The sequence below is a fragment of the Balearica regulorum genome, chromosome 15 (genome assembly GCF_011004875.1).
Source record: "Balearica regulorum gibbericeps isolate bBalReg1 chromosome 15, bBalReg1.pri, whole genome shotgun sequence".
Lineage (NCBI taxonomy): Eukaryota > Metazoa > Chordata > Aves > Gruiformes > Gruidae > Balearica > Balearica regulorum.
In genome coordinates this window covers 16,571,480-16,597,844 of record NC_046198.1, presented here as the reverse complement: position 1 = coordinate 16,597,844, position 26,365 = coordinate 16,571,480, and the positions used below count along the sequence as shown (strand labels likewise).

Here is a 26,365-nt window from a genome sequence, read left to right as displayed (position 1 = left end):
TGTTTGGAGGACTGTTAGTTTTCTGCAAAGTCTCTAATAAAACCTTTGCATTAATGTGATTTTACTTTATTTTTGCTTGTTAGGCAGCACATACACCTGGGGTGAATGTGCTTTTAGTGTTCCAGCATAAGAACCGTTTTGTGGTGAGCACAGATTGGCTGAACTCGTAGCAAAATGAACGTACTTTCCTTTGCTAGTGCTTCTGGATGTACCATGGTAAAATATTCCAAGTATTCTCTTTAATGGAAAATGCAACTACCTGCTCTTATGCTCTGTTGGCTTTTTTGGTTTGCCCTGTTGCCTTGTGCAAGGGGCAGGGGGAACAAGGCAAGGAAGAAGAATTACAAGCGTGGGGGTCTCCCTGTTGCGCTGAGACAGCCAGAGGGGAAGGCAACGCTCGTGCGCAGCGACGGTGGGAGGTCAAGAAGCATAAATTGAATCAAATGGCAGTTATTCATAGCCAGGAGAAGAGGTGTTGGGTTTGTGCTAAGGCAGCAGCTCAGCAGAGAATGTCTAGGGCTGCGATTGCTGGGAGAGCGGGCAGTGAATGAAGGTGAGGTGCTCCGCAGCTCTTCTCTTCTGCTGCGGAGGCTGATGGCTGCATAGGTGGTTCCTGTCCCGTTACGAAATCACTTCGGAAGGCAGGAGCGTTCTCTGCACAGCCATGGGCACTTTGGCACGCAGACTGTTTTCTGAGACACGCTTTTCATTTGTCTGGTCACATGTTTTGATTATATGGTGATGTGGGGCACGCACTTTTTTTTTTCCTGCTGAGACAACTGTGGAAGTGACGGCGATTGATTTACTTGTGCTAGAATGAACATCTGCTGTTGCTTTCCTTCCTCTAATAAAGCTCGGAGAAAGATTACTTCCCTTCCTTTGGGTTGGCTATGTAAACTTATATGTTGTTTGAAATAAATAAAACCATTTTTTTTCACCTCAAAATAAATGTGCAGAATAAAAGAAGTATGACATTTGACTAAAGGGGTCTGCGTTCTAAGCACTGAAAAGTTCAGAAGGGCTTGAGCATTTGTGTGCTGAAAAGAAATAAGAGTCAGAACAATTACAGTTTTTCCAAAGCACATGTTTCCCTGGTATTCCTCATAAGCTTAAATTAGATATCAGTTGGTACTATATTTAGCAAATTTGTTTGGAGTCTCATGTGCTCAAATGAATTTTTCCAGAGCAAGCTGCACTCCTGGAAATGTTCGTGCATGCCTGCAGTGGTATCTCTGTCCCAGCCCTGTAACACCTCTTGGCTCTCACCAAGAATTCTCTTTTTCTCTTTGCTAAAATTTGATTTCATAGCCTCGGTCTCTGTTCCTGTAAAATAAAGATACAGTATTAATTCCGAAGGATGCTTTGAAGTATATGGCTAAACAACTTGAATGGGCTTTGGATACTTGGATATTTTGAAATGTAGCCAAGAAAATGCAAAGGAATGTTGCTGTCAGAATTTTTTGTGAACTCTTAGCATATATAGGAGGTCCTCTAGGGTAAGAGGGAAAATGCTGTTGGTTTTAATTTGTGAGTATTAACTTAGTAAACTGAGGAATAGATGTTCTAGTGGGGTTGTTTTGTTTTTGTAGGATTAGTGTCATAATAAAGAGTTACGAAAAGCCTCTTAATAGCTATTTTGCCAAGGCCATAATGGTGGATGGTTCCTCTAATTCCTGTGTTGTGATTCTTGGAAAGAATCACTTTATCTAGATAACCAGCAATACCCCAGGTTCTGGTACCGTATTAGTAGTTTACTTTTCATGACTGTAAATACTTAGAGAAATGAAGCTGTCCATACTTCCCGATAACTGTAACAGCCTTTTGTGAATGAATTAGTGAACAAGTTAGCATGGTCTAACACGCCTTTCCCCCTCTTTGGATTCCCCATTCTCCTGGCATAAGCATTTCTTTAGATAAGTCAATTTTGAATTGTGTGCTTTTAAAATTTTTTATTATATGTGCAAGATATTTGAAACAATGGTGTCCTCTTACTAAGCAAAGGGAGAAGAATTATCTCAGAAGTCTCGAGTGATGGGGGAACTTCTTTTCAAAAAACAGCATCACTTGAATTACTGCAGATTTTGACTGCTGAGTCTGGAGTTTCTTTGCAGTTAAGTGTACGTTCATTTTCTGTGGTCTCTTTGGAACAAACTGGAAGCAATCATTGGATCACAGGCATGACTGCCAGCGCAGTTGGAGTGATAACACGGCAACTATATTTTTATTTTGTAGCTGATGCTTTTTTCAAAGCTGCGGTGAGCCTTGTTCCTGAAGTGCCAAAAATGATCAGCGTAGATGGAAAGATGCGACCTTCTGATGCCTTCCTCCTGGAATTCCTTTGTAACTTTTTTTCCACATTATTAGTTGTTCCGGTAAGTTGTGTGTATATGAATAGTGCGTAGGTTAGTAGATATTTTGACTTTCCTGTTTAAAAATTTAGAGTAGACTGGGCTTTTGGGAGTGGGAGATGCAGTGGTTAGTTTTCCACAAACAAGCTGATTTACTCATTGGCTGCAAAACACTCACCCCAGTGCAAAACGGGGAGGCAGGACAATTGCTCGGAGGTGGAGGTACGGCGTTAATGTTGCCTGGCTCAGTAGTGCCTTGCACTTAACTGGATTTGGGGTAGAGTGAAATCTTGCCATCATTTAACTGTGTAAACATCATTTACTGTTCTAACAGGTTCTCGCAGAAAAGCGGTATTTTAGCTGAGCACTCATAAAATGTAATACCTGAGGAGAGGAAGAAGGTAGAGCTCTAGTTTCTGTTAGTTTCAGTTGGTTTCTTTGTTAGAGGTTGCCTAATCTTTTGACTGAAAACAGTCATTAGGAGATGTGTATAGCATAACCTTCCTCTTCTGATTAATATTTCACAAAATAAATACCGTTCTACACCCTTCCAATTTTTAACTAATTGTCAAGTTTAAGTAGAGTTATCTATGTAATTTTCCTTCCTATATATTCAGTTGTAGCTAAAAGATGAGGAAAAATTGTAAACCAATCTGGAAGATCTGAGATAAAAGTTCTCTAGCCAAGGTATTTTGCTGACCTTGGAGAAGAAAGCCAGGCCTCTGACTCTCAAGATGTCACTGCACTGGAAACGTAACACTTGAAGATGTTGCCTCCCTCTGTTAACAGCTCTGACCCTCTCTGAGAAGATGCTTCTTTCCCAGCAAGAGTTGGCTCAGTATAATGGCATGGTTAAAAAAAAAAAAAAAAAAAAGAGGAAAAAGAAAAAGTGTGAGGCTTATTCATTTTTCTCAGAGAAAGTAGGTTGTTCCTCCTCACTGGAACATTCCTTACGGCTTCTCCTTCCTTTTTTTCTTTGACTGCATGTTTGGTGAAGCAGCACAGGGTGCAGCGCTGTCCAAACCCTCCTAATCAGAGCGGTATATTCTCCTTTTTCTGATGGAAGGGGAAGGGGTCTCCCAAGCCACGCACGGTCGGCAGCGTGGAGGTGCTGTGTGCTTATAAGGAAGGCTGTTTCAGAGCAGGATGCGCCTCAGAAATTACTCTAATACATCGTCAACAGGTGATTGCAGGAGGGAGAGCCAGCCTCACCGACTCAGTGATGGAGAAGGACTTGCAATGAAATAACCGGCATTCAGAAATTACCTTCCATAATTTTTTCTCCTGTTTACAGTAAATGTGATCAGAAGGAAATTGTCCCCAACAGGCTGTCACTTGTCCTGCATACATTGGAATCGTTGCACCAACTGCCAGCTCAAAATAAGCTGGGTGCAGTACTGGAACTGCTTGCAGAAACTCGTAGCTTATGTAAAGCAGTTGCCTTTTTAATTCTGTTCCTTTCATATTAAAATATTATTGATTGTCTGTAACTTTGACTTCCCAGTGTAGGTGTTCTTCTGAAACTCATAATTATATGAGTAATATACTTGTTTCTATAGCTTGCTGACATTATTTTAATAAAAAAAAATCCTACCCAGTATATTTAACTTCGGAGGCTTAGCTGTTAAGAAGCTGACAATTAATTTTGTACTACTCCCCTGTGACGAGAAGACAAAGCATTTCAGAGCTTGTCTGTGGAGGCTGCCTAGATCAAGTTTATGATTATGGGTCAAATGGGCATTTTAGAATGAAACTGGAACAAAATTTTAAAAGGATTTGCAGGAAACACACTTCAGAAAAGTAGTTGTCAGCTTTAATTAAATTGTAGTTTTTGCTTTTATAGGGCTAATATTGTGACTCTAAACCCCTGAATGACCACAAATAATCCCATTTTTGGTTTGGGCTGGTTTTGGTGTGGTTTTTGACTTACCTCTCTTCTTTTCTGTAGGACCATCCAGAACAAGGAGTGTTGTTTCTTGTGCGAGGATTACTAAATGTGATCCAGGATTATACTTGGGAGGATAACAGCGATGACAAAGTCAGGATTTATACTAATGTTTTGCATCTGCTGTCTGCAATGACTCAAGAAGCATATATCTACCATGTAGATAAAGGTAATACAGAAGGGCGGCTCAGGATCCTTGCAATTTGTAGTATTGTGCTATCACTGTACCTAGTTAACGAAGGTCAGTGGTAGTTAATGTTATGGAATGGATTCTTTTCCTGTACACATCCAGATATTGTACCTTAAAATAATCCTGGGAGGCGGCTGCCAAACAGATGTACAGTCTGTTCTTTAAAGTGAACCTGTGCAGAGTGGTTTACTTTGTTCCTGGTGGTGGTGATGCAAATACTTAGAACTGTGAACTTTTCAAGTAAATATTAGAACTTTATACGTATGGAGGGTTTTCTTTTAGTCTAAAATATCAGCTTGATTTATACCTATCATTGGTGTTTCATTCACCTTTATTAACAACTCCAGTTTTCAGAATGTAATGCCTAGTCTTCATTATTTAAATGACGTACTTGCTGCTTTGAAGGCAGGCTTTCAGTTTTGGAAACTGGGGTGGTTGGTTACAACAATCTTCAGAGTAGCTAGGAAAAAAATTCTAAAGATTTTGCATTTTATAAAATGGCTGTAGTCTTTTTGTAGTAATATTTTGATTGCTCTAAAATTTGAGTGTGTGCCTTCTGATCATAGAGAGGTTGCTAAATTAAGGTAGAGTATTAATCAAATCTTCTAAAGCATACTGGCAAGACTAGTTAGTCTGAGAGGCCAAGCTAGTTTGGCTTTTTCTTTTAGTTGCACAGGGCTTTCACAAAGAAGCAGGCTGGAATATATTCTGCGGTTCTGGTGAATAGTATGTCAGAGTTACCAGCCATAACAGGAATATCTCTTGCAGTTAGCAGCACATAAAATAGTTGTCAGTTAAACTACTATTCCATAGTAAATCTGCTGTTCAAATTCTGTAAGGAAATGTGGTTTAGCTGCTTTTCATTCCATTTTTTATATGACCAAAATAACTGCATAATGCCAAGATGAGAAATTTAAATTAAATAGATTTCAGTGGAGAGGAGCATGGGAACATAAATTAGTAATTTTTCCCCTGTACTTGGATGATGTTTTTTTCTAGGTGGACCACGTACCTTGAGCTTCTTAAAATGAAGTTTACTTGGGAACAGGGAATCACCTTTTATCTTATGTGCTCTCTGATTTACCCAGAGTACACTGAAACTTACACGTTTCTTGTAACTTCTTAGTAAAACATTATAAATAAATGAGGCCAAAACACATGTTTAAAATCACAATTATATAAGCTCTAAAAACTTTCAACAGTGCTCTCCCTCCAAAAAATCCTTCAAGGGCTTTGAAAGTGAAAATACACTTTCTGAATTTTTCTCTGTGACTTTGAGGTAATCAAGGTTTTAAGAAAAAAAAAAAACCAAACACCACAGTTTCCTTTGAAAATCTTGTTGTTTTCACTAATTTTTGAACCTGGCTGCATCCAGGAATACAGGACTTTAAGATAGAAGATTCTTTTTAGTATTTTGTTCCTAAAATCAAGAGGACGTGGTAGGCAACCGAGTGGTAGGCACTTAAACAAGGTGGTTCTGTTTGTGTTTCATGGAGGAGGGTCATTTTATAACTTCCAAATCTGAGCTGCTATAAATAGCTGGTGTTTTCAGTGGCAAACAAATGCATAGCTCTTTAGCCAGACCTAAGCTTGAATTCATCTCTGCAGTTGATTCCAATGATACCCTGTATGGTGGAGACTCCAAGTTCCTGGCTGAAATTAATAAACTGTGTGAAACAGTGATAGCACAGATCCTGGATCATCTGAAAACCCTTGGAAAAGAAGAGGTATGTTCTTACTCAGCTTGATTCAATGCAAAACTAACATTACTTTTGAGTTTAGTAAACAGGCCACCTTCTTCACTACGCATTGGTCTCTTAGAAAGCTCCAGGAGCCTTACAAGGAGAGGAAATTAGGTAATTGTACTTGTTTAAAAAGTGAGTCAATCACGTAGGCAGGGTTGTGGTGGAAAGACCTAACAATGCGAAAGAGCTCATGTAGCAATTACAATACATTTTTAAGATGCAGGCTAAAGTTACCTGCTTAGCTGTTTGCTGTACACGGACAGTCTGATAGGACCAGCGAGCAGGAGAGAGAAGCTGCTCTGGTACACTCCGCGGTACGGCTTGTGGCAGCGCACCAAAGGATGCCATTCTGCTGCGGTACAGAATGAGGATTGCAGAGCAGCACAGGGAGGTTAGAGTCAGCTTTCAATGAACCGGCTTGAGTCACGGTGTTGTCTGGTTATGGAAATATGATGCTCAGGGTGGGATAACTTTTTTTTCCTGTGAGAGTCTGTTTGCCGATAATGAGCTCCATGATGCTGGTATTGCAATTATTGGCCTAAGCTAGGGAGTTGGAGACAGTGCCACAGTCCCTCCTTTGATTGCAGTATTGTTATGCCTAAAATCTGGTCCATGTCAGTCCTTCCTGTTGTTTCCTCCTGGCTGTTGCCTTTCTTTCTCTGTAAATAAACCGTATTTTCTTCCAACAGTAACCTGAAATGTCCAGTTCTGTAATGGCCAAAGTGAGAATTCACAGTCTGTTACTGGGTAAAATACAGTGGAAACCACCTCTAATTTGTAAAAGTTTGGTATCTCAGACGCTAGGATGAAGTCACTAGAGTGGTGTGGAGGGAGGGAAAAGGTGTTTTGGCTTTACCTTGGTTTTAGTACAGGGTTATATTTGTTCAATATGAAATAAAAAAACCTCTGGGTGGCTTATTGGAGTTCAGTGGCTCTGAGAGATCAAATATCGCTTAATGGCTTGTATGCGAAAGGCAGGTGAGTGAAGTTGTTTTCAGTATTACTGAAATAATGAGAACGTACTGTTCTGCTAATGTACCTGTTTCTGAGACTGAACCCTCCACGACTTCCCCATCACCCCTTACTAAAGAGCTGTATAACGATAGATGTGGTCTTGTGGCTCGTAGGCTGAAACAGGAGGGCGGGGGATGATTAATTTGCTGGAGGTTTTTAGATAGCCTGTTTGCACAGTAGTCTGTAGTGTTTGCTAATACAGAATGTGTTAAGTGACACATAGTGGGAAGATGCTGTGCTAAGTTTAGCCTTTTCTCTGCTTTTGCTATCCTGTTTATCCTTCCTTGAGCAATTGTAGAGATGAGAGGAATAAATCCTTTGCTCAAATGCCTCTACGTCATTGTACACATCACCACAGTGAATGGCGGTTCTTTTTCAGAACAGTAATAGCAGAAAACAACCATTCTTGCACAGCTAAGAATGTCCAAGCAGGTACTTGAAGGACATTTTTAAGAGTTTTCAGGACTGTGGGTTGTGTATTGAGGATTTTTTGCATCTGACTCCTATATGGAGTATGTGGGTGGGAATGTTTGTGTAGGGCTTGAAATCTGTGGTTTCTGAAAGGCTTTTTTTCCTCTGCTTTCCAGTTTAATACTTTGAGTAATGAGATCCTGTGTTATTTCACTGAAGCAGTTGTGGCATAGAAAACTAGATTTAAAGCTAAGCAGGTCCTTGCCCTGCCTTTGCCTCCGTGACCTTGGATTTACTCCTCTGTCCGTCCTTATTTACAAAGAGGGAGAGCACTTCCTTTGCTGCTTTGAGTAAAAGTCCTTGAGAGATTTAGATAAAAATTGTTTTGTAAGAACAAATAGTTTTTTTGAGGAAGCTCTTGTCGCTTAGCAGAGAGTGACGAGAATATTGTCAGAGACCTCCATTTGTGCTAAAGTCGAACTGATCATAAGATTGCTGTGGTTCAGTGTTGGTGACCTTTTATTATTCATCTGCTTGGCTGCTCATTTAAATGAACAAGACTCTGATGAGTCTATGTTTTTATTGGTTCATTTCCTTTAAAACCTATAAAGGAAAATTTTTTTTTTTTTTTCTGACAATAAAATGCTTTCACCAAAGTGGCAATTTGGAAGAGAACAATGCATCTTGTGTTAACACAGCATGGTCTTTTTGCAGTATTAGAGAATGCTTCATTTATGTTACAGTATTTGAATGGAAATTTTCAGTTCTGGGCAGTTCTGGGACGTTCAAGCTGTTTCTGGTTATGAGAGCACATATCGGTGAGTCCTCCCTGCCTTTGTGTGGGCAGAAGACTGATCTTGTGCTCCAGGTTTCTTAAAAATGTAAATAACTTGCCTCTTGCTACTCAGTGATAGATGCCCAGATGGAGTATGTTTTACTCAAACACCACTTCTGATCCAAAACATAAAGAGCATGTTGTTGTGTCCTTGGCAGTGCCATGTTAGGATGGCAGTCTTCCCGTGTACCATATGACAGATACTGGACTTTTTGTAAGAACTATCAGAAATAGAGCAGTGGAAAGCAATTCCTGGGTACGCTCTTGAGGCCTCTCCTTTCAACACAACTGATTTTTAATTTAATATAAACTTATAAAAACTTCAGTTGATTTCAGCTGTGTTTGAATACTGAACTGCAAGCAGTGGGACATAGTTCTGTTTGTGTGCGGGTGTGTTTTAAATCGAGAAGAGGTTGCTCATCCTGAAAGATTTTGTGTCATAGGCCAAGACTTTCTAAAGGCGGTTAAAAGTTTCGTTCCTCTTTGGGAGAAGGGAGGCAAGGGAATTTACCTGCTGCAGTGTCCGGAACTCACTCACTCCCAGATTAATTTTAGTACACCATTGTCTCTGGCACGCTGGCAGAGTTTAAAGACTAGAAATAGTTTGATCTGGAACATCGTTTCTGCATGTTAGTGAGGTACTTGGTAAGTGGCGGAAACTAGAATAAATTAATTAGGATTCTGCTAATGGCTTACAGCAGGATTACTGAGTATGGCTTTTGAAAGTATGGTCTGGTCCTCCGTGAGCCTCAAGTTCCACATGGAGCACCTCTTTGTTGGATTAATTTTCTAACAGAAGGCTCAAGGTGTCCTTACTGTTGACGTGGATGTCTGGCAAGAGTCACTGAAAGACAGGAATGAATATTTGAATTGCTAGCCAGAATTTTGTGACATACAAAGTTACATGGTCCGTTGTATGAAAGATCCTGTTGGTTTTTTCTGTTATGCTATATGAAATTTGGACGTTGCTCTGGGTTTTGGTGGAGGGGCTAGGACGCAAGGGGGTTGCGTTCCGGGATGATGTAGTTTGTTCTTTGTTTCATTGTCATCAGCATTATTCCAACGATTATGGAAAATGCGCTGCCTAGAAGGTTGGCAACTCTTTTTGGTTTGGGAATTGCTGGTCCCATGATGTACGTGGCTGCCAAATAGCTGAGCTGTTGCTTTCTCCTTGCTGCCTGCGAATACCTCCTGCGAGTTGGAGTGCCACCCACAACTCACTCTCAGTTCTGGCGGCAGGCTTGGCAGCGTGCCGGCACAGATACTTCCCTTGGGTTGGAGGCCGGTGCCATGTTACACAAACATTCCTGTTCATCATGTGAAGCCTTGTCTGACTCTTCTTCATTTTCAGACGTGGTGGCGTTTCCTGCATACCCGAGCCTGCCTCGCTCTTCACTTTGCACTGTGTAACTGATGAGTAGATGCCAAAATCCTGTCTGTTATACCTACCCCAAGACAATGAGAGTTAGGGTGCATCTCTCTCTTCCAGCTTTTTAATGTGTTTCCAGATACTTTTTGAAGTATGTTTCATATTAGTCAAAATGTCATCCTTATTTTAAGGAATGGATTTTATATTTGCATTGATAGTGCCTGGAAAACCTCGCTGGTTGATATTCAGACTGGAGTACTGCTGCTTTTGCATTCTGCCTGCTAACTTAACCCTCCCACCTCTTGTGAGGAAACCTCCAAGCACTTCCCAGGAACCTCTTTGAAGTTCGTATTCAGCAGAAGACACACCGGCATTAGATGGTCAATGGGGGGAAAAAAAAATAAAAAAATAACTGTAGCGCCTTACTGTGCTCATGCCGGATACGTGGTGATGTGGCAGGTGGAAGGCTGTGTGCCTTGTGAATAATGCAGCGAAACACGGACTGGCTGGCTGTGTCCTGTACCCGGTTTTCCCTGAAGGGTGTTAGTCCTGCAAGAGAAATGCTACAGTGATATTGAAGCATAACTGCCTTTCCCTTTTTTTGTCTTTTGGAGATGTATTTCTGCTCTTTGCGTTACTACTACCAGACCAGACTGTTCAATTGTATTTCTCTGTCTGGTAGGGAGAAGAGTCCAGCGCTCCCAAGGGATGGTTGTAGTGTTAGCCTATAAACAGGTTTTGGGGCTGCTGGGGTGGAAGTTGCTAACACAGATAACTGTTACGGGAAGAGCTGTCGCCTTGGTAGTTTCATGTAATTAATTTAGTGCTTAGGGAACTTCTCCTGGGGCCTTGGGCAGCTCTGGGCATTGCATGTGTGTGTGTGCACGCAGTTTCTGATGTGCCAGATTTGTTCTGCATGTACAGCTCTGCTGTGTGGGTCACACGCGCTCAGTAGCAGCCTGATGCTTCTCGTCTGGGGCATGCCGTGTCCTCCCGTCTAGTTAGCCAGCTCTTTAATGGCATGGCTTTCTCCTTTTCCGTATTTATCTGGAGGACTGATAGCTCAGTGTGTGCCATTTCTTTGATTAATAGCATCTGACCTCTCTTCTGCGGGCAGCGAGAAAGGAAATTAATTTACTTTCGGTCCCGTAGGAAAGGGCAGAGGCTGCACGGTATCGTGTCAGGAGAGCGCCGGTCGCAGGGATCGCTGCACCCCTCTTACCGGAGGAACGAGGCAGAGGTCGGGGTAACTTCGTGTCTCTGTATTAGCTGCCCTGATGTGTATTGAACTGAGAGGGCTGAAGGGAAGTATTAAGTTCATTAATTGAGGTGCTCAGCTGACAGTTTTGTTTTAATTACTCTGCTGCTGGTTTCTGTGTAAGACGGAGCTGTGCTTTTATCAGTGGTCTTTCTTGAGCAAAAACCAAAGGACAGCTGCAGCAAAGCAGTACAAATGAATACGTCTCAGATGATTCCAATAATTTGTCCCTTTAGCCTTTTAAAACTGATTTGGTAGAAATAGGCAGACTCTAAAATAGCATTTTAATTACTTCTGTTTTCCACTCACCCCAAATCAGGGCGGTAGGACCTTGCAGGCTTAGCGCAGGATTGCCTGTGCCCCACAACTCCTCCGCAGAGGGCGAAGGGCAGGGTGCTCCTCCGTGGTGCATCCCATGAAGCAGGGGTCCTCCTCAGGGTCCCTGCTCAGCAATTTTAGGGGAAGTAGCTGCAAATATAGTGCAAATATGTCGGTATCACCAACGTTTCCATGAAAGAATAGCAGAGAAAAAACGTCTTTGGTTAAATAAATAAGAGTAGAACAGACTGCTGGAAAAAGCCTGAAGTTGCATTAATCTCAATTGATGATTGTGGTCTCTAAAAATATACAGTCGCGGCGATACAAGCGCGAGGTTGGTGGGAGGGTGATTTCCATGCAATTGTAGGGAGTCTTGAGTTAAAAATGTGTCAGAGCTACACGCTGCTGTGCCAAAGTGGTATGAGGTGTAGGAGGAGTCTTGTGTAATCGCTTTATTGACAGCAACTGAGGTTGATTCATGATTGTCACTACGTGTTGCATTTTGAACGGAGCATGGAAGCTCTGCTCTATTGTTGTGTCTGTAAGTAATGCTGTGTATTACACAACAAGTACCTGCCCCTTGCATGTGTAAGAGTTCAGAGAACCCAGAGAGGTTATGCTGGATATTTTGGGATGACTGTGTGGTAATTCAGGAATTTCTTTTTCATTATAGACCCTAAAGCGACAGAGCCAGCTGGCACTCTACTTCTTTAACACTATTTTAGCTCATGGGGATCTACGAAACAACAAACTAAACCAGCTTTCGGTCAACCTCTGGAATCTTGCTCAGAAACATGGCTTTGCTGACACCAAGACAATGGTAAGGAAACAGATAACACAGGCAAATCTTAGTTCTTAAGATCTTTTTCAGCTCCTCATTTGGGAAAAGGTAACATTTTCTTGATCTGAATAAACCTAATTCTTTTTACAAGTTGCTCTCTTAAAAAAAGTTAAATGAGCTTAAAAAAAACCCAGCTAATTTTTTAAATACTTCTTAATGAATTAAGCAGCTTATTTCAAGTGGTCTTTATCTTTCTAGCACTTTTAAATGTATTTCACACATTAAAGAACCTGGAAATGTTGGGTGCTATAACTTTTTTTGGCAGTACAGAAAGCTATCTTTAAGAGAAACACAGCATTTTTATTTGCTGGAGGAACTGCATGGTGCAAGCTTGGAAAGTGGGCATTCCAGGGCCTTTAAGAAAGAGCTACATGGGAATGAGCTCTGGAGTGAGAAATGCAAGTGCTCCTGCAGCCAGTGACGTTTAGGGAAAATCGTGAGTCTCTACTAAAACACCTTCACATGGATTAAATGGCGGCCTTTGAAATGAGAAAAGACAAAGACACTGAAAATCTCAAGATACCTTTCTTTTCATACCCAGGTGAAAACGCTGGAATACATCAAGAGGCGAAGCAAGCACCCTGACATGAGCCACTTCACAGACCTGGCCCTGCGGCTCCCGCTGCAGTCCAGGACCTGATGAACGCCTTTGCCCAGGGGTCCGCTCTGCCAGGCGGCGCGTACCGACGCCAAAACTCCCGGATCTAGACTTTGACTGGAGGAGTTCAGTGTATTTTTATTTTACTTAGTGTGACAAGTTTACTTGCACACAGGTAAAACTGTTCTGTGCAATAATTTAATCTGAATTTGTTTCCAGTTTTACCACTATATTCTTATTTTACATGCTGATTTAGATTCAGAAAAGGGTATTTTGAACCTCTGTGGTTGCAAAAGCCTTTCCAAATCTAACCTGTTGTCACTTTAGCAACAAAGGAAGAAGATAATCTGCACGGATCAATTCACAGCCTCCACACTTCACCCCACTTGCAGAATAGTCTTTGTCCTGCATAGAAAGCAGTATTTCAGTATGCTGCTGAGTCGTCTTTCTGCTGTGGGATGCTGCCAACACTTGTTTGGTCAGTTCCAGGAAAAGAGAAGAATGGTCAGGGTGGTACTGTTCTGATTTCTACAGTACATTTTCACAGACATGTCTATGCTTTTGTTCTAGCTCAGTGGTGTTTTGTAAAATGGAAGGAATCTTTAAGTGCTGTCTGCAAAGGACAATGGCAATGTATGCAAAGTACTCTATATTTGCAAAGTACACTGTATCACTGAATAAAACAATTTGCAGTTCATGTGTTTGTTCTGGGGGTTTCTTTGCGTGTACAAATGTATCACCTTACCCTTGTGGAATTTAGTTACAGGTACTGCTGCTACACCTAATAAATTTCACTCTCACCACTTCTGTCCCACAGTAAGGAACCCTGTTGGGACCCTGCATCTATTGCTGCTTTTGCTTCGTGGTAAGTATTTTAATGAGCTAAATCCTTATATGGATATTAAGATATATTGTTTGCATAAAAATGTTTTATTTTGTTAAGGCTAAACAAGTAGTCAGTTTTGCTAGAACCATATATTTACAGAGTTAGCAAGCTGATGATAAATACCACCCGAATTATTAAACCATTCTTGTGGCCTGTTTTTCATCTCCTCAGTGGTTACTGAAGCAGGGTACATCTAAGGTATGTAATTTGTGTTAAAGTCATAAAGAACTGAAGTAGGGCCCTTGGGTCCTGGTACAGACTATGTACGTAAGCTGAGTAAAACTGCAGGAATACAAAGTAATTATGAAGTGGTACCAACTTGATCCAGAACCTTTCCAACCTGTAGTCCATAGCTGCTTTAATTATACTGACTTTCCTTAAATAATTCTGTATAAAGCTCACGTAGATAATGAAATGATAGTACTGCATGTGTTATTATGTCCCACTTTAATTTAGCTTTCCTTGCTGCAGAAAACAAATCTCAGCAGCACGTACATGATTCTTCCTGTTGGAAACATAAACCATGGTCTGAGTAAGTGGGATTAAACTCGGCTCCCTGAACCGCCCAGTGGGTCACACTGAGCGGCTCTGGGGGGCAGAAATTGCCCTCTGGAGGCAAATGCACTGCTCTCAGCCCAGGGTGGGGTTGTTCCGGGTCCTGTACCATGGAAACTCTTACAGCAGCCTCACCAACACCCCAACTGTTCCTCTTCCCCATCCAGGCACCAGGTTTTGCCTGTTGTCTTTTGAGCACAGTATAACTTTGGTTTCTTTATTGATGCAAGACCGCCATGAGAAATGCTTTCAAATATTTTACTACTGTTTTTATTAGTGCAAATATAGCTCGACAACAGGCAGCAAGCTCTAGTTAGTTACCAGGAGCAAACTCTAAACATCTACCTTAGAACCTAACATAACCACTCTAATTAGCTGCTTTTGGCTTACTTCCATGTTAGAGCAAAATTAATTTTACTTAAAGCACTCTGCTTATCATAGACCTTCTCTTTCTTCTGTATATAGCAACTATATGGGCCAGACCAAGTTTGGCTGCTTGAAAAAAGCTGATGGGTTTTTTTTCCCCAGCTACATGTCTGTTTTTCAAACTATGAGATTTTCCCGTGCACAGTATTGCCACGAGCAAGGCGCCAGCCATCCACAAAGCTGCAGTCGAGCCACGCGCTGGTATACACGATGCAATTCTAGGTGGGAGAGTCCTTATGGAAAGGCAAGGCTGGGACCAGTACCACCTTCTGCACCTTCATCAGTGCCAGTGCAAGACCAGTCACTACCCAGCCAAGGCTGGCTCTGCAGCAGAAAGCTGTACGGGCTGTCCCTCTCCTCCTAAATGAAGTCGCTAGTTGACATTTTTCTCTCTTTCCTTTACTTTAACTCATTTTTTTTGCCAGGCAAATAGCCAAGGGCCTGAATTCAGCATTTGTCTTCAATCAGAAGAGCACAGAGAACCTCCACTACTGAATTTAAGTAAAGCAACAGTTGAAGCCAGTTGCTGAGCTTTGAGAGCACTGGTGCAAAACCGACTCACCCCGAGGTAGTGGTGGTTTAAATGACACTTTAAAAGAGATGGTTTCCTCAAAGACAAGCAGATTCTGCAGGAAGTGGTTCAGCATCTCCCTCTTCCCAGGTGTGGGAATGGATTCATGGCAACCCCCAACGCCAGAGCCTCTGCATAACTGTCACTTCCTCCCAGGAGTTACCCAAAATGGGACCAGTTGGAGCCAGCTGTGGTGCTGCTGAGTGCACGTTCTGCTGGAGGCAGCCGCTCTCGGGTAGGGCGGTCCACTGGAAAAGACTATCGGGGAAAGAGAGGGTGCCTTAAAAGAGTAGGGAGAAGTAGGAACCTGATTCTGGGGGGCCGGGGTTCCCCTGCCAGTCGGCCAGTACAGGCACCAGGTTCTGCTGAAGAACCAGAGCTGCTTAACACTGTCTGCTGCAACAGGTGGCACAGCCAGTAGCAACAGCTGTGATGAGTTTTCTACGTCTTTGTGTAACTCCAAGCAAGAGACCAACAGACTGCTTCGGCCCCTTGAATTCTGAGCATGACATACACAAATGCAGTCTCATATTTTGTACTGTGAAAGTGCAGGCTGTCTGAAAATCCAAAGGTTAGAAATGTCATTCAGATGGCTGTATAATGAACCCAATAAGCACATTATTAAAATAACCTTGCTTTCTATAATTTAGGAAGTCTAGCTCCATATATTTGGTGCTGATATCCAGAAAGCCTTTACCTTCATTCACAGGTAACAGCTGCTGCTTGAAAATCCAACTGCCAGCGCATAGTTAAAATACAGAGGATGTTCAATACTATTCATTATTATAATAAAGATGTTAATATTTAAGAAACTACTTTCTGAGTTAAAAGTCTCCCCTCATCAAATTTGTAGGCATACCAGTAGTGTTTCTTCCAAGTAAAATGCCATCACTTTGTACTACTCAGTGTAAAAATGTGAAGATTTTACAGAACACTCAAATCCTTTTGAATCACTAAGATGTAGCTAAAAATAAGTTTCTGAAATCAGCATTTAAAAAAAATTTACAACAAAGTTTCAACTTGTTGCAGGCACTGCCCACATATCTTCAATCTCTGAAGGAGGCTGTCTCTTGTGTTGTACAAACATAGTAAAGCTTTCGAAAACTTACTGTTTAGCTGAAGTGAGGATCCAGCTCCACAGAATCTGGTGTACGCAGTTGAAAACTTGTACTAAAAGTGCCTCATAAATCAAATTTCTGAAACATTTTGTATTTTATTTCAAGTAAAAAGATGTGAAAAGAAATTTGCCTGTTGAATTTTCATTCCTTTTATTACTTCAGAGTTTTAATCTTCAAATTTTATAGATCTAGATGTGTATTTGTCTATGTATACTTTTTTGTTGGCAGCAGGTTGAAATCCAAGACCGATTCCTCTATGTTGCTTCAAGTCCATTGCTTTATCGAATTCCATCTTCAGAGCCTGCTGTAACTTCTCCTCCCCTTCCCTGTTCAGAGCCATGTTTGGTTTGTTTGTAGCTGCTGAGAGAGTTTGGATGGGCACAGAGCCCTTCTTAAAGCCACCCATCAGTCTAAAAAACTTCATTTGTTCCTCAGAACTTTGAAAAGCAGCTGTACTCCACTGGCCAAACTTTGCATCCTGCAAAGCAAAACAAGGTTAACGCTAAAATTAAGTAATACCAAGACCAAGGAAGACAAATTCTGGCTGCCCACTGTGGGAACAGAAGCAGCTACGAGAAGCTGACAGGGTTGACAAAGCTGGGAGCGAGAAGGTGTTCAAGGTGGCTCATATGCTTTAAGTGTATTTGCGTTCTCCTCCCACTGACTACCAGTAATGGTGCAAAGCCGAGGGCACACCCTTACCCAACAGGACTAAATACAGCAGTACTCCTCCAGCCTGCCCCTCTCACCATTTGCCATCCCTTAACTCACCTTTCACTGTGTTCTCTGAACTAGTTCACTCCTTCAGGACTTTTCTTTTGTCTGCAGCTAAGTACTGTCTGAGTAAAATCAGAATTCAACCGTCTGTGGATAACCCAAACTACATTTTATGATTTACAAAGTTTATGAACTTTTGGCTTACCTAAGATCCTTAGATAATGAAGCCTGTTCTTACTTAACTCCTGAGCTGTAGCTAGGAGCTATGAAGTCATTTGTAACTATTTTTGGCATGACTGCTACTCCCAATTTTTTCTTTAAAATTAGGGGTGATATTAAATGGAAGAATGTTTGATCATTAATTAAATAGACTGAGCTGGCTACATCAAAGGAAAAAATGTGAATTTAGTGGTGTGTTTATGTAAGCCTGAAATCCTTCCAACTGAACAGTTGCAGCTTGCATGAAACAGTCACTCTCCACTAGACAGCCAACACGACACACAGCATGCTACACAATATTGCAGACAAGCTGTAGCAGGTTTTTTAAGTTAAAAAACCCACAAGGCTGGAGCCTCATTCACTATCACAGACCAGAATACCTGCTGTTAAAAGCAAGCCAGCCGTAATAGGTTTTTTACCGTGCTCAAAGACACGTTGCTGTATAAGCCAGGTCTGACGCATGCGCACATACACGTCTATCTATGTCCTCCCTTTGGAATGGGAGACATCTGCACAGATGCAAAAATCATTACGGCTTGTCAAACCCAGTAATTTTTTTAAAGTGAATTGCTGGCAGGCACTATGTGTAGCTTTTGCTGCTGCATTTCCTGCTCACTCTTTGTGAAGCTGATGGATTAGTTTTCATAGCTTCTATTCTTCTGCCTACTACCAGAGACAGATGAGCACCAAAGAACAGAGTTCCCCTGCCAAGGATGTCCTTTTTTCAATGACTTCAGAGACTATTACATAGTTGCAGTTCCAGAGCTATTGCAGTCTGCCTCCCACTACGTAAAAACCTACCGGAGTTGTTTCTGGCATTTGTTTGAGGTATATTCCAACTTTCTAGGCATACTGGCAGTCCTGCGAAACAACTAAGAATGTGGAATTACTAGCAAAGCTTTCTCTCCTCCTGAATCTCCTCCCCGCTGCCAAACGCTACTGCAGCAGTTTCCACAGCCTGACTGTAAACCTGTCAGGAGGCAGGCTGAGCAGGATGCAACAGCAAAGGATAAAGAATCATCTCCCAAAGAGATGGGGGAAAGCTGTAGGAGTTAGGAGAGGATGGACTAGCGCATACACGTGTTGGCAGTTGTCACCCCTTTTACCCTTCCATGTGCACCCGTTTCTGAACGTCTGCAAAGTCTTCAGACAACAATTCAGATACAATTCAGTGACTGCATAACCCACAGCCTAGAATGACTTACATTTCACAGCAAACAGAAAATGCTTCTGTAGCAATTTGTCGTGGCTCATTCTCCAGAGGAACCACAGAAAATGTTGCTTTTGAGGACTGATGATGGGAATCAGAGCTCTGTACAATGCCAGCTGCTGCTGGAGGTCACTGGTCTGCTCCCAGACTCTCCTGGGACTGCACTATAACTTGTGCTATATACCATGACCTTAAATTTACAGCCAGAAAGAAGACTGACTGTGCCAAGCCATGTACCTGAGCCACATACAAAAAAGAATGCAGCGGTTTTTTCAGGAACTTGCTCTGGGACACAGTATTCCACCAGATCAAAGTCTAAGTTCATACATACCTGTTCCACTTTGGGACTGAAAACCTTAGTTTTGCCGGATTCTCTATCAATTTCTTCTTGCAGAGCCTGCCGCCTCACCTAGCATGCAGAAAAAACAGCACAAGACACTATCTTCTGTGTGTTAAATGACAGTTAATTTAATTCACTATGAAAAGATAAGGCAAGAATAAAATAATTATATTCAGAATTTTGCAAGGATAAGTAGAGTTGCACCTGATCCTTTCACTCAACACCAGAACTGTGATTTTTCTAGTGGTATTTTAAATTTTATTTTTTTTTATTTTAAATTTTTGCTTTATCAGATATGTTTAATCTTCTCACTACAGGTAACAGCTACACTGAAACTACCAACTTTGATGAGAGGCAAAGAAACCTGTATTTAACCTAATAAGCTACTTAGAAGCTTCCGACATTGATTGGAGCTGCACAGTTTGGACTTAACTCGTGGAAGGTAAAGCACACTTTAAGCAGAAGTTTAATTAGGAAAATCTTGGCATAGACAAGCGACAAAGCAGGTGTTTTGTTACAAATTCTAGGCGTACATTAAATGCTGACTTGCTTTAAATCTTACACAATTAAGACAAAGCATACCTTGTCTATGTTAACTTCATCACAGTTTCCTTTTTTTTCCTGCACAATAGTTACATCATCCACATGTTCCTGTAAAAGAGAAAAAAGACTGTATGAATATTTTTATCCATTCTGGTTAATTAGAATTTACATAGCTCTAACCACAAAAGTAGTAAAACACTAAGCAATACAGTAGTACTGGTCTGAGGCACGAAGAAAGTCAGATATAAGCTGAAAAAGCCAATTAAACCTGCGTATTTCTATGGAGATACCTTCTCCCCAAGGAAGAGATTCTTTCTTTAACAAAGAGGAAATGGGATTTTTTTTTTTAAATTCACACATTGAAATGGGCCTGCCAATATCACTGGCACATACAGTGAAGTTTGCAGAGAGCATTACTTCAAATCAAACCATTTCATAAAAGTTTAAATTTATACTTGAAATAAGGGACAGAAAAAGTGGAAAAAAACTAATTAAAAAATTGGTGGTAAGCTAATAGCCCAGGACGAGCTTGAGGCATGTTGATCCCACTAGCTACTTCACAAAAGCTCAAACCAAACCCCAAACAATGGAGAGGCAGCTGCACCGTGCTCCATCTTGTACAAGTGCAGAGTAGACGATGGTCTCCAAGGAGCTTCCAGGCTGGAAAGAGCCCAGGGAGAGGCGCGACACGTACATAAAGTGTCTCCTACAACGGCGGCAAACGACACGTTAGTTCCACACTCGAGATCGAGGAACGGGGATGATGTGAGGAGACGGAGTGGCCACGGCAGGAACGGGTGGGCAGGACGGCAGGAGGCGAATCGGCGGCAGAGTCCACCAGCGGCCAGGTACTGGTAACTCTTCCACTGGTGCAGCCCTTCAGCAGGTTTTGCTCCCATTGACTGGCGTTTCCAGATCATTGCCCTCAGCATTTCTTTTCTAAATTTGTAGTAAGGATAAGATTTTTGGGCATCCAGTGTAACAGGATAAGTAATAAGTCCAGGACAGTGGTAAATTAGAGCCATAAGCTTTAGACCAGCTGGGAAAAGGTGGCCAAAGGGAAGATCTATTGATACAGCTAATGTAATAATCCAAGCATGAAACAGCCAGGGAACACTAAGACACAGGAAAGATTTGTAACATACTTCTGTCAGTGGAAGCTGCTGTTACTTTTTTGAGGGTTTACAGTTTTATATAAAGCCCTGAATGACCTACCTCGTTTTCCAAAGCTAACTTTTATACATTGATTTCATACGCGCACTAGTACATGCACCATTAAAAATCTGAGAACGCTGCAATAAGGAGAGCTCATTCTCTTGGATGAAAAGAAAGAAACAAAACCAAGCCCCAATTTACTTCTAGATGGCCTGGTACTGTCTTTTCAGAGCTATTAGAACAAGCAGGAAAACTTGTGACAGGATTCTGCAAACAGCTGCAACATACTTTTTTTTTTTTTTTTTTTTTTTAGCTGGAAGTTTAAGTGGCAGGCAAGGAAGGAGGAAGGGTGCATCCCCATCTCGAAGGCTACTGCGTGGCAAAACCCACCCCCTCTCTGGAGGCGTGCCAGTCTTCCCCCTGAGAAGACTTTGTGGAAGGGGAGCGCATCCACATGGTAGAACTATGCTATCTGCAGGCAAACAATTTCAGAGAAGTAAACTGAGTCCTCGCTCCTCCTCACTCTGCCCAAGTTGACTGTAACGGCATCCAATGGGAAAAACATCATTCACTGCTATTAAGTGGGTTATTGCTCCACGTTGTCTTTAAAAACTTACCTTCTGCTTGCTGCAAAGCCCAACAGAGGATTTTTCAAGGCATGCAGCAGCGTGTGTGACACTGTAGACTAGAAAATGATTCAGCACTATGGCACAGCTCGATGCAAGACCAGCGTTACCAGCCATTTATTACAGCAGCGTCTTTTGGCCTGGCAGGAACTAGATTTCTCTAGAATTAATTTACCCAGACTTCTCAACCTTCAGGAGAATTTCTCCAAAGTACTTTTTATTATTAAGGGACAGAGCTGACTATGTATAAAAGAGAAACAAAACACTCATCACCCTACACCCTTCTGCTCAATTGTTTGCAAGGTATTTGCCATGTTTTCTACAGTAATCAGTCATGCAAGTTTACTTGTCATTGTTAGGCTTATCTTGCCTCCACAGAATGTGAGCAGCTGCAAGAATCCAAATAACGCCTAACAGCCCCAGAAAGGCAATGATGTCAATTGAATTAGAAAATATATCCCAGCAATAAAACCACCTTGTCCTTTGAAAGGTCAAAAGGAGAAACTCAAGTAAAAAGCCCCAAGCACCTGCTCACCTAATGACTGATAACCATACACGCTCCCAACACAAACCCTTGTGGAAAAAGCCCGTGTCTGGGTCTCCGCGAAGGCTGAAGAATCTGCTCACAGAAATCTATATTTAATTACTAGCACTCGAGCCCAGAAAGCTGCCAGGTTTCCACAGAGCATGAAGAAACTGCATGTATGCGTGCATAACAAAGCAAAGCACGCTAGGAAGCCTGCTTGAGGCAGCTCATGCTCTGGCCCGCTCCAGCCCTGGTTTCCAAAAATCTTCCACAATGCTTTATTAACTAGTGCTTGACTTTTAAACAAGGCAAGCATTCAAACTTCTTGATAAAAAACAACTGGTGAGCAGTTTCCCGTTACCTATGAAAATAAAACCAAGCTCCTAATGACTTGCAATGAGCTGTTTTTAAAGTTGTTTATGCGGCTAAAAAACCAGATAGGTACTCATTGAATTCCTGAGCATCTCACAGCTTAATTCCCAATGATAACAACAGAGGTTAGATATGTAGGTACTAACTTTAGGCACTTAAAGAGCTTTAAAATATGACCCTAATCAGATAAAGAAGTTAAAGCAATAAAACCGTATCTTAATAGTCTAATTTTTGAAACACATAATCAAAGCAGAAGTCTCTGTATTTCAAATCTTTCATCAGTTCCTCTCCGTTTGTTCGGCCCCAGAGATGGCAGCACTGCAAGGCTCTGGGATGGGATTCCCTTTAACAGTCAGTCTGGATACAATTCCAGTTACCTTCAGCTGTAATTTGCACAGCTCTTGTATCTGTTTATTTTCTTGCATAGATTTATTATTTTAAAGACTTTGTGTTTAGGCTGTTCTCTAGTGTTTTTCTATAAGCATTTATACATCAGTGCTGTAGGCCTAGTCTACTCTTGGCATTCTTAGGATTTTCTCTGAAGTTTTGTCCAAGTTACACAACAGGTTTTGGCTAAATTTTCCCCTTATTTCCAAAACTACAGAATTCCAGCAGCAAAAGCGTGAGGAAAAGTCAAACGCACACAGTTAGATGCACTCATGCTGCCAGGTTTACCAACCGGCTCAGGTTAATTGTCAGGGTATTAAAATCCTATTTTATAGGAGTGCTGGCACTTCGCTAAGAGCAACTGAAGGAGGGGTGGCAGAACATTAATGACTCTGCATACGAGTTTTCTTTTTGTGCCAATACTTGCTGTTAGTTGTAATATTTACGTTTTCACAAGTGAAAGACCAGGTGACTACAGCAGCAGGCATTAAAAAATCCTTCCCTGTGTTTCACAATGATTAGGTGCTGAAATCAGTAGATGAGCTGATTCTGCTCCTCAAAACCCAGAGGAGGCCCCTAAAATGTTCCCTCAGGGGCTGAACAGGCAGAACAGCCTGCAAAACAGGGCACTGTCTACCTAAAAGCTCTCAGGTCCTTAGCAGGAGGGTGCAGAGACACCCTCTTCTTTAGAACTTACCGGTGCCTCATCCCCCATGTCTTCTCTTTTGATCTTCTTCTTTTTTATATTTGCTTTTGAACCTGGTTTTTCAGCAATGTCCTCTGGTACTTCTTTTTTTCTTTTTTTCCTTTTTCTGTCACAGAGCATATGATTACTATTGCATAATACCCCACCTACAGTGTCCCCTGTGACACATTCGGCTCGCTGCATTTCGCTCTCTTTGCTCTTTTTATTGCGTTCTAGCAGCATTGTGTTTTGGCTTTTAGATACACTGTCATTGCTTAAGAAAACTTCTGAGTATGTTGTTTCCTCCTCCTCTTTCTGAATCTTCTTTTTCTTTTTCTTCTTGATTACTTCACTATTATCCCTGATAGTCTTCCTGCATGTTTTTCCAGAAAGCTCTTCTTCCTCAGACTCGACTTCTCGCTGTGCTGGGAGATGCTGATCAGGAACTCTGTGACTGTAGTTTTGATCATCTTCACATACTAAGGAAAAAACATCTTTGCTTTTCTTCTTCTTCCTCTTGGTCTCTCTGACACTTCCTGAGTTAGTAGTGTCCTCTTCCCCTGTATCTGTGAAAGCAACTTCCTGGGAATTCTTTCTTTGCCTTTTTCTGAAGTCACGTAATGCAATGGGACTGTCGGGAACTGCAGCGGTGCTGTCCTGATTATCTGCTAGTGGTAAAATGGAGTTGGACTTATCTTTCTTTTTCTTCCTCTTCTTTCTTCTCACATAACTCTCCCCATCATTCTGGATAATATCTGTTCCATGGGTTTCATCAGTAAAAGCTTTTTCTTGTGAAATGTATTTGTGTGGTTTTTTACGAACTTTTTCAGACCGTTTATGTTCACTGTCCTGGATGTCCTCCAGTGAAAAAACGTCTGTCTTCTTTTTCTTCTTAGTTACTTCACCAGCCAATTCCAGATTCAAAGCAGTATTCTTTCTGCTTTTTTTAAGGACACATTCATTTTCCTTAGCACCATCTGTATGATGATTTGAAAGCTCCACATCACTACTCTGATTATTCTCGAACAATAAGGAGGAATGACATTGGGCTTTTTTTTTCTTCTTTTTGAGAATTTTAATTTGATCCTCTGCTTTTTCTTGAGGTTCTGAGTCCAGATGGCCTTCTACACTCACAAAGCTTTCTGAATGTGCTTCTTTCAGTAATTCAGAGTCAACTTTCTTTTTCTTGTTTTTCTTCTTCTTCTTTTTCTTCAGTTCTAATTGCTCTAAACATTCATCTTCTTTTAAATTTTCCTTTTTCCTTACCTTTGTTTTCACCTCAAGCTGGTCATCATCCTCAGTTTTAATGACAGATTGAACATCTTTCTCAACTTTAATAACAGTCTGGCTCCCACTACTTTTCACCTTTTTCTTCTTCTGTATAGGTTCCTCATGAACTTCCTTTCTCTTTTTCTTTATTATCATTCTAAAAAAATGAAATGAAGATGTTAGTGCACTACTTCAACAAGATGACGCACGTCCTAGTCTATTTGGTCTTCCTTTTTTCTGAAACCATTCCCATTCTCTCATTGTCCCTGGCACTTTTTTTCCAATTTCACAGTCTGCGTTCCGTGACGGAGGGAACCAGAACTGCGGGCGGCACTGAAAACACAGTCTGCTGGAGAGGTCAAGGGGGGATTTTTTGTCTTGTTCTTTAGCGCTGTCCTAGTTAGTCTGTAACTTGGTCTGACAACATGACATTTTCACTGAAATATTTACCCTCTAAAAAGCTCTCCTAAATGACAAAACATACTCATATATATAAATCGTTAAGTACAGTAAAGGTGGTTTCCCACCTATGTACGACTTGTCACTTGCCCAACACTGAACCTCACATCACTTTATTGCCCACTCAGCGTTACAAGATCCTCTCCAGGCCCTTTAGTTATTACCTTGGCTTTCCTCCTCCTCCTCCTCCCTCAGGACACTGGTGCCCCTGGCCGGGTTACAGCAGAGAAGCCTTCGGCACCCACCTGGTGACACTCCCTGCCTTTGCCGAGAAACCCATTTATTCCCGCGCGGTTTCCTTTCTTTTAAAAAATATCCCGCGGATGAGTTATTGGTTAAGCGCCTCTGTAAGGCACCCTGCCCAAACCCCTTACAGCCCACCGAAGCATACCGCAATACACCTGCGGCTGTTACCTGCCTGCACGTCGGGGCTTCCGAACCAAGGCGGCAGATGCGCGACCACGGGCCCCGGCCCCTGCCAGTCCCTGCTCCGCGGGAGCCGGGCTGCGGGCCCGGGCCTGCCCCGGCCAACCCCTGCGCCCTGGGACGGCGTCGGACCCGCCGATGGGACCCGGGCCCAGGGGACCCACCCAGCTCAAGGGAGGCGGGGGTCACCCCCCCACCCCGCTCCCCTTCTGCCCCCGTCGGATGAATGAATGAACGCCCGCCCGACTCACCCCCGCCGCCCCCTCAGGCCGCCCGGCCGCCGCTTACCTGCCGCGGCCCACGTGCAGCTCCCGCCGCCCCGCCGACCCGGAAGGGGAACGCGGCCGTGCCCGCCCCGCCACGGGGCCTGGCGGAGCGGTTGCCCCGGTAACGCGGCGTGGCGGCATGGCGGCGGGCGGGCGGCCGCCCGGCCTCTGGCAGCGGGTGTGCGCAGGTGGGAGCGTCTCTCCCGCCGCTGCCGGGGCTGCCCGCCGGCCTCCGGGGGAAGGGGCGGCCCGGCCCCGAGCGGGCTGTGGGGCCCCGGCCCGGCTCCGCACCCCCGGGGAGGGCCCCGGCGTCGTCCTTCGCCTCGGGCACTCGGGGCTCCTCAGGGCCGCTCCTCGCTGCGGCCTGGGCCGAGGCCGGCGGCCTGCCGCCCCGTGCCCGCGCTGTGGAGCCGGGGAGCACAGCCGGCCTGCGGCGGCCTTGGCTGCTCCTGCCTGGAACAGGGGGCCAAAAACCGCCCTTCGCACGGCCGAGAGCGAGCGTGAAAGCGTTTCTGCTCACGAGCGTTGCGTTACCTTTTAGCGTCACCATCTTGTGACACAAACACACCTCTGCGAGGGCTGAAAGCGCCCAGCTCGCTGCAATGGTGCCAGGGCCCCTGGTTTACCGTGCGGTAATCCATGCCCGCGCGGATGCAGGTTTGGGGGTTATCCCGGTCACGGGGTTAGGTTGTTGCCTTGGGAAAGCAGAGAGGCGACAAGGGTGTTGCTATTGTGCG

The 26,365-nt window shown here is 42.9% G+C and overlaps 3 protein-coding genes across 7 annotated transcripts in view; 2 read left to right on the top strand and 1 right to left on the bottom strand.

The window, feature by feature from the left end:
* Positions 1–13,569, top strand: part of VPS35L (VPS35 endosomal protein sorting factor like) — a 55,899-nt gene extending 42,330 nt beyond the window's left edge. For all 4 annotated transcript variants that reach the window (XM_075767413.1, XM_075767414.1, XM_075767416.1 and 1 more), the window contains 5 exons: positions 2,233–2,372; positions 4,297–4,462; positions 6,092–6,210; positions 12,107–12,253; positions 12,816–13,569. In XM_075767413.1, coding sequence (XP_075623528.1) covers positions 2,233–2,372; positions 4,297–4,462; positions 6,092–6,210; positions 12,107–12,253; positions 12,816–12,914 — 671 coding nt within the window. In that variant the 3' untranslated portion in view covers positions 12,915–13,569. The remainder of the gene's footprint in view (positions 1–2,232; positions 2,373–4,296; positions 4,463–6,091; positions 6,211–12,106; positions 12,254–12,815) is intronic.
* Positions 13,570–16,561: 2,992 nt separating this feature from the next.
* Positions 16,562–25,784, bottom strand: KNOP1 (lysine rich nucleolar protein 1). 2 transcript variants are annotated; one of them, XM_075767417.1, is made up of 5 exons: positions 25,651–25,784; positions 23,221–24,634; positions 19,497–19,565; positions 18,906–18,983; positions 16,562–16,906 (listed from the first exon to the last, which is right to left on the bottom strand). In XM_075767417.1, exons 1-5 carry the CDS (start codon positions 25,767–25,769, stop codon positions 16,595–16,597), a joined length of 1,992 nt encoding a protein of 663 aa, XP_075623532.1. In that variant the 5' UTR covers positions 25,770–25,784; the 3' UTR covers positions 16,562–16,594. The 2 variants fall into 2 exon arrangements, with proteins under 2 accessions (XP_075623532.1, XP_075623533.1); XM_075767418.1 differs by lacking the exon at positions 25,651–25,784 and adding an exon at positions 25,351–25,498.
* The window catches only part of IQCK (IQ motif containing K), a 41,470-nt gene continuing 40,810 nt past the window's right edge, over positions 25,706–26,365 (top strand). The window contains exon 1 of the mRNA XM_075767421.1: positions 25,706–25,816. Coding sequence (XP_075623536.1) covers positions 25,768–25,816 — 49 coding nt within the window. The 5' untranslated portion in view covers positions 25,706–25,767. The remainder of the gene's footprint in view (positions 25,817–26,365) is intronic.

Excerpts from the sequence above, each read along its gene's own strand:
- KNOP1 (XM_075767417.1), bottom strand. The coding sequence starts at position 25,769 with ATGCCGCCACGCCGCGTTACCGGGGCAACCGCTCCGCCAGGCCCCGTG. Across the intron at positions 24,635-25,650 it reads CTGCACGTGGGCCGCGGCAG|AATGATAATAAAGAAAAAGA; the intron begins GTAAGCGGCGGC and ends TCATTTTTTTAG. Across the intron at positions 19,566-23,220 it reads ACATGGGGGATGAGGCACCG|GAACATGTGGATGATGTAAC; the intron begins GTAAGTTCTAAA and ends TCTCTTTTACAG.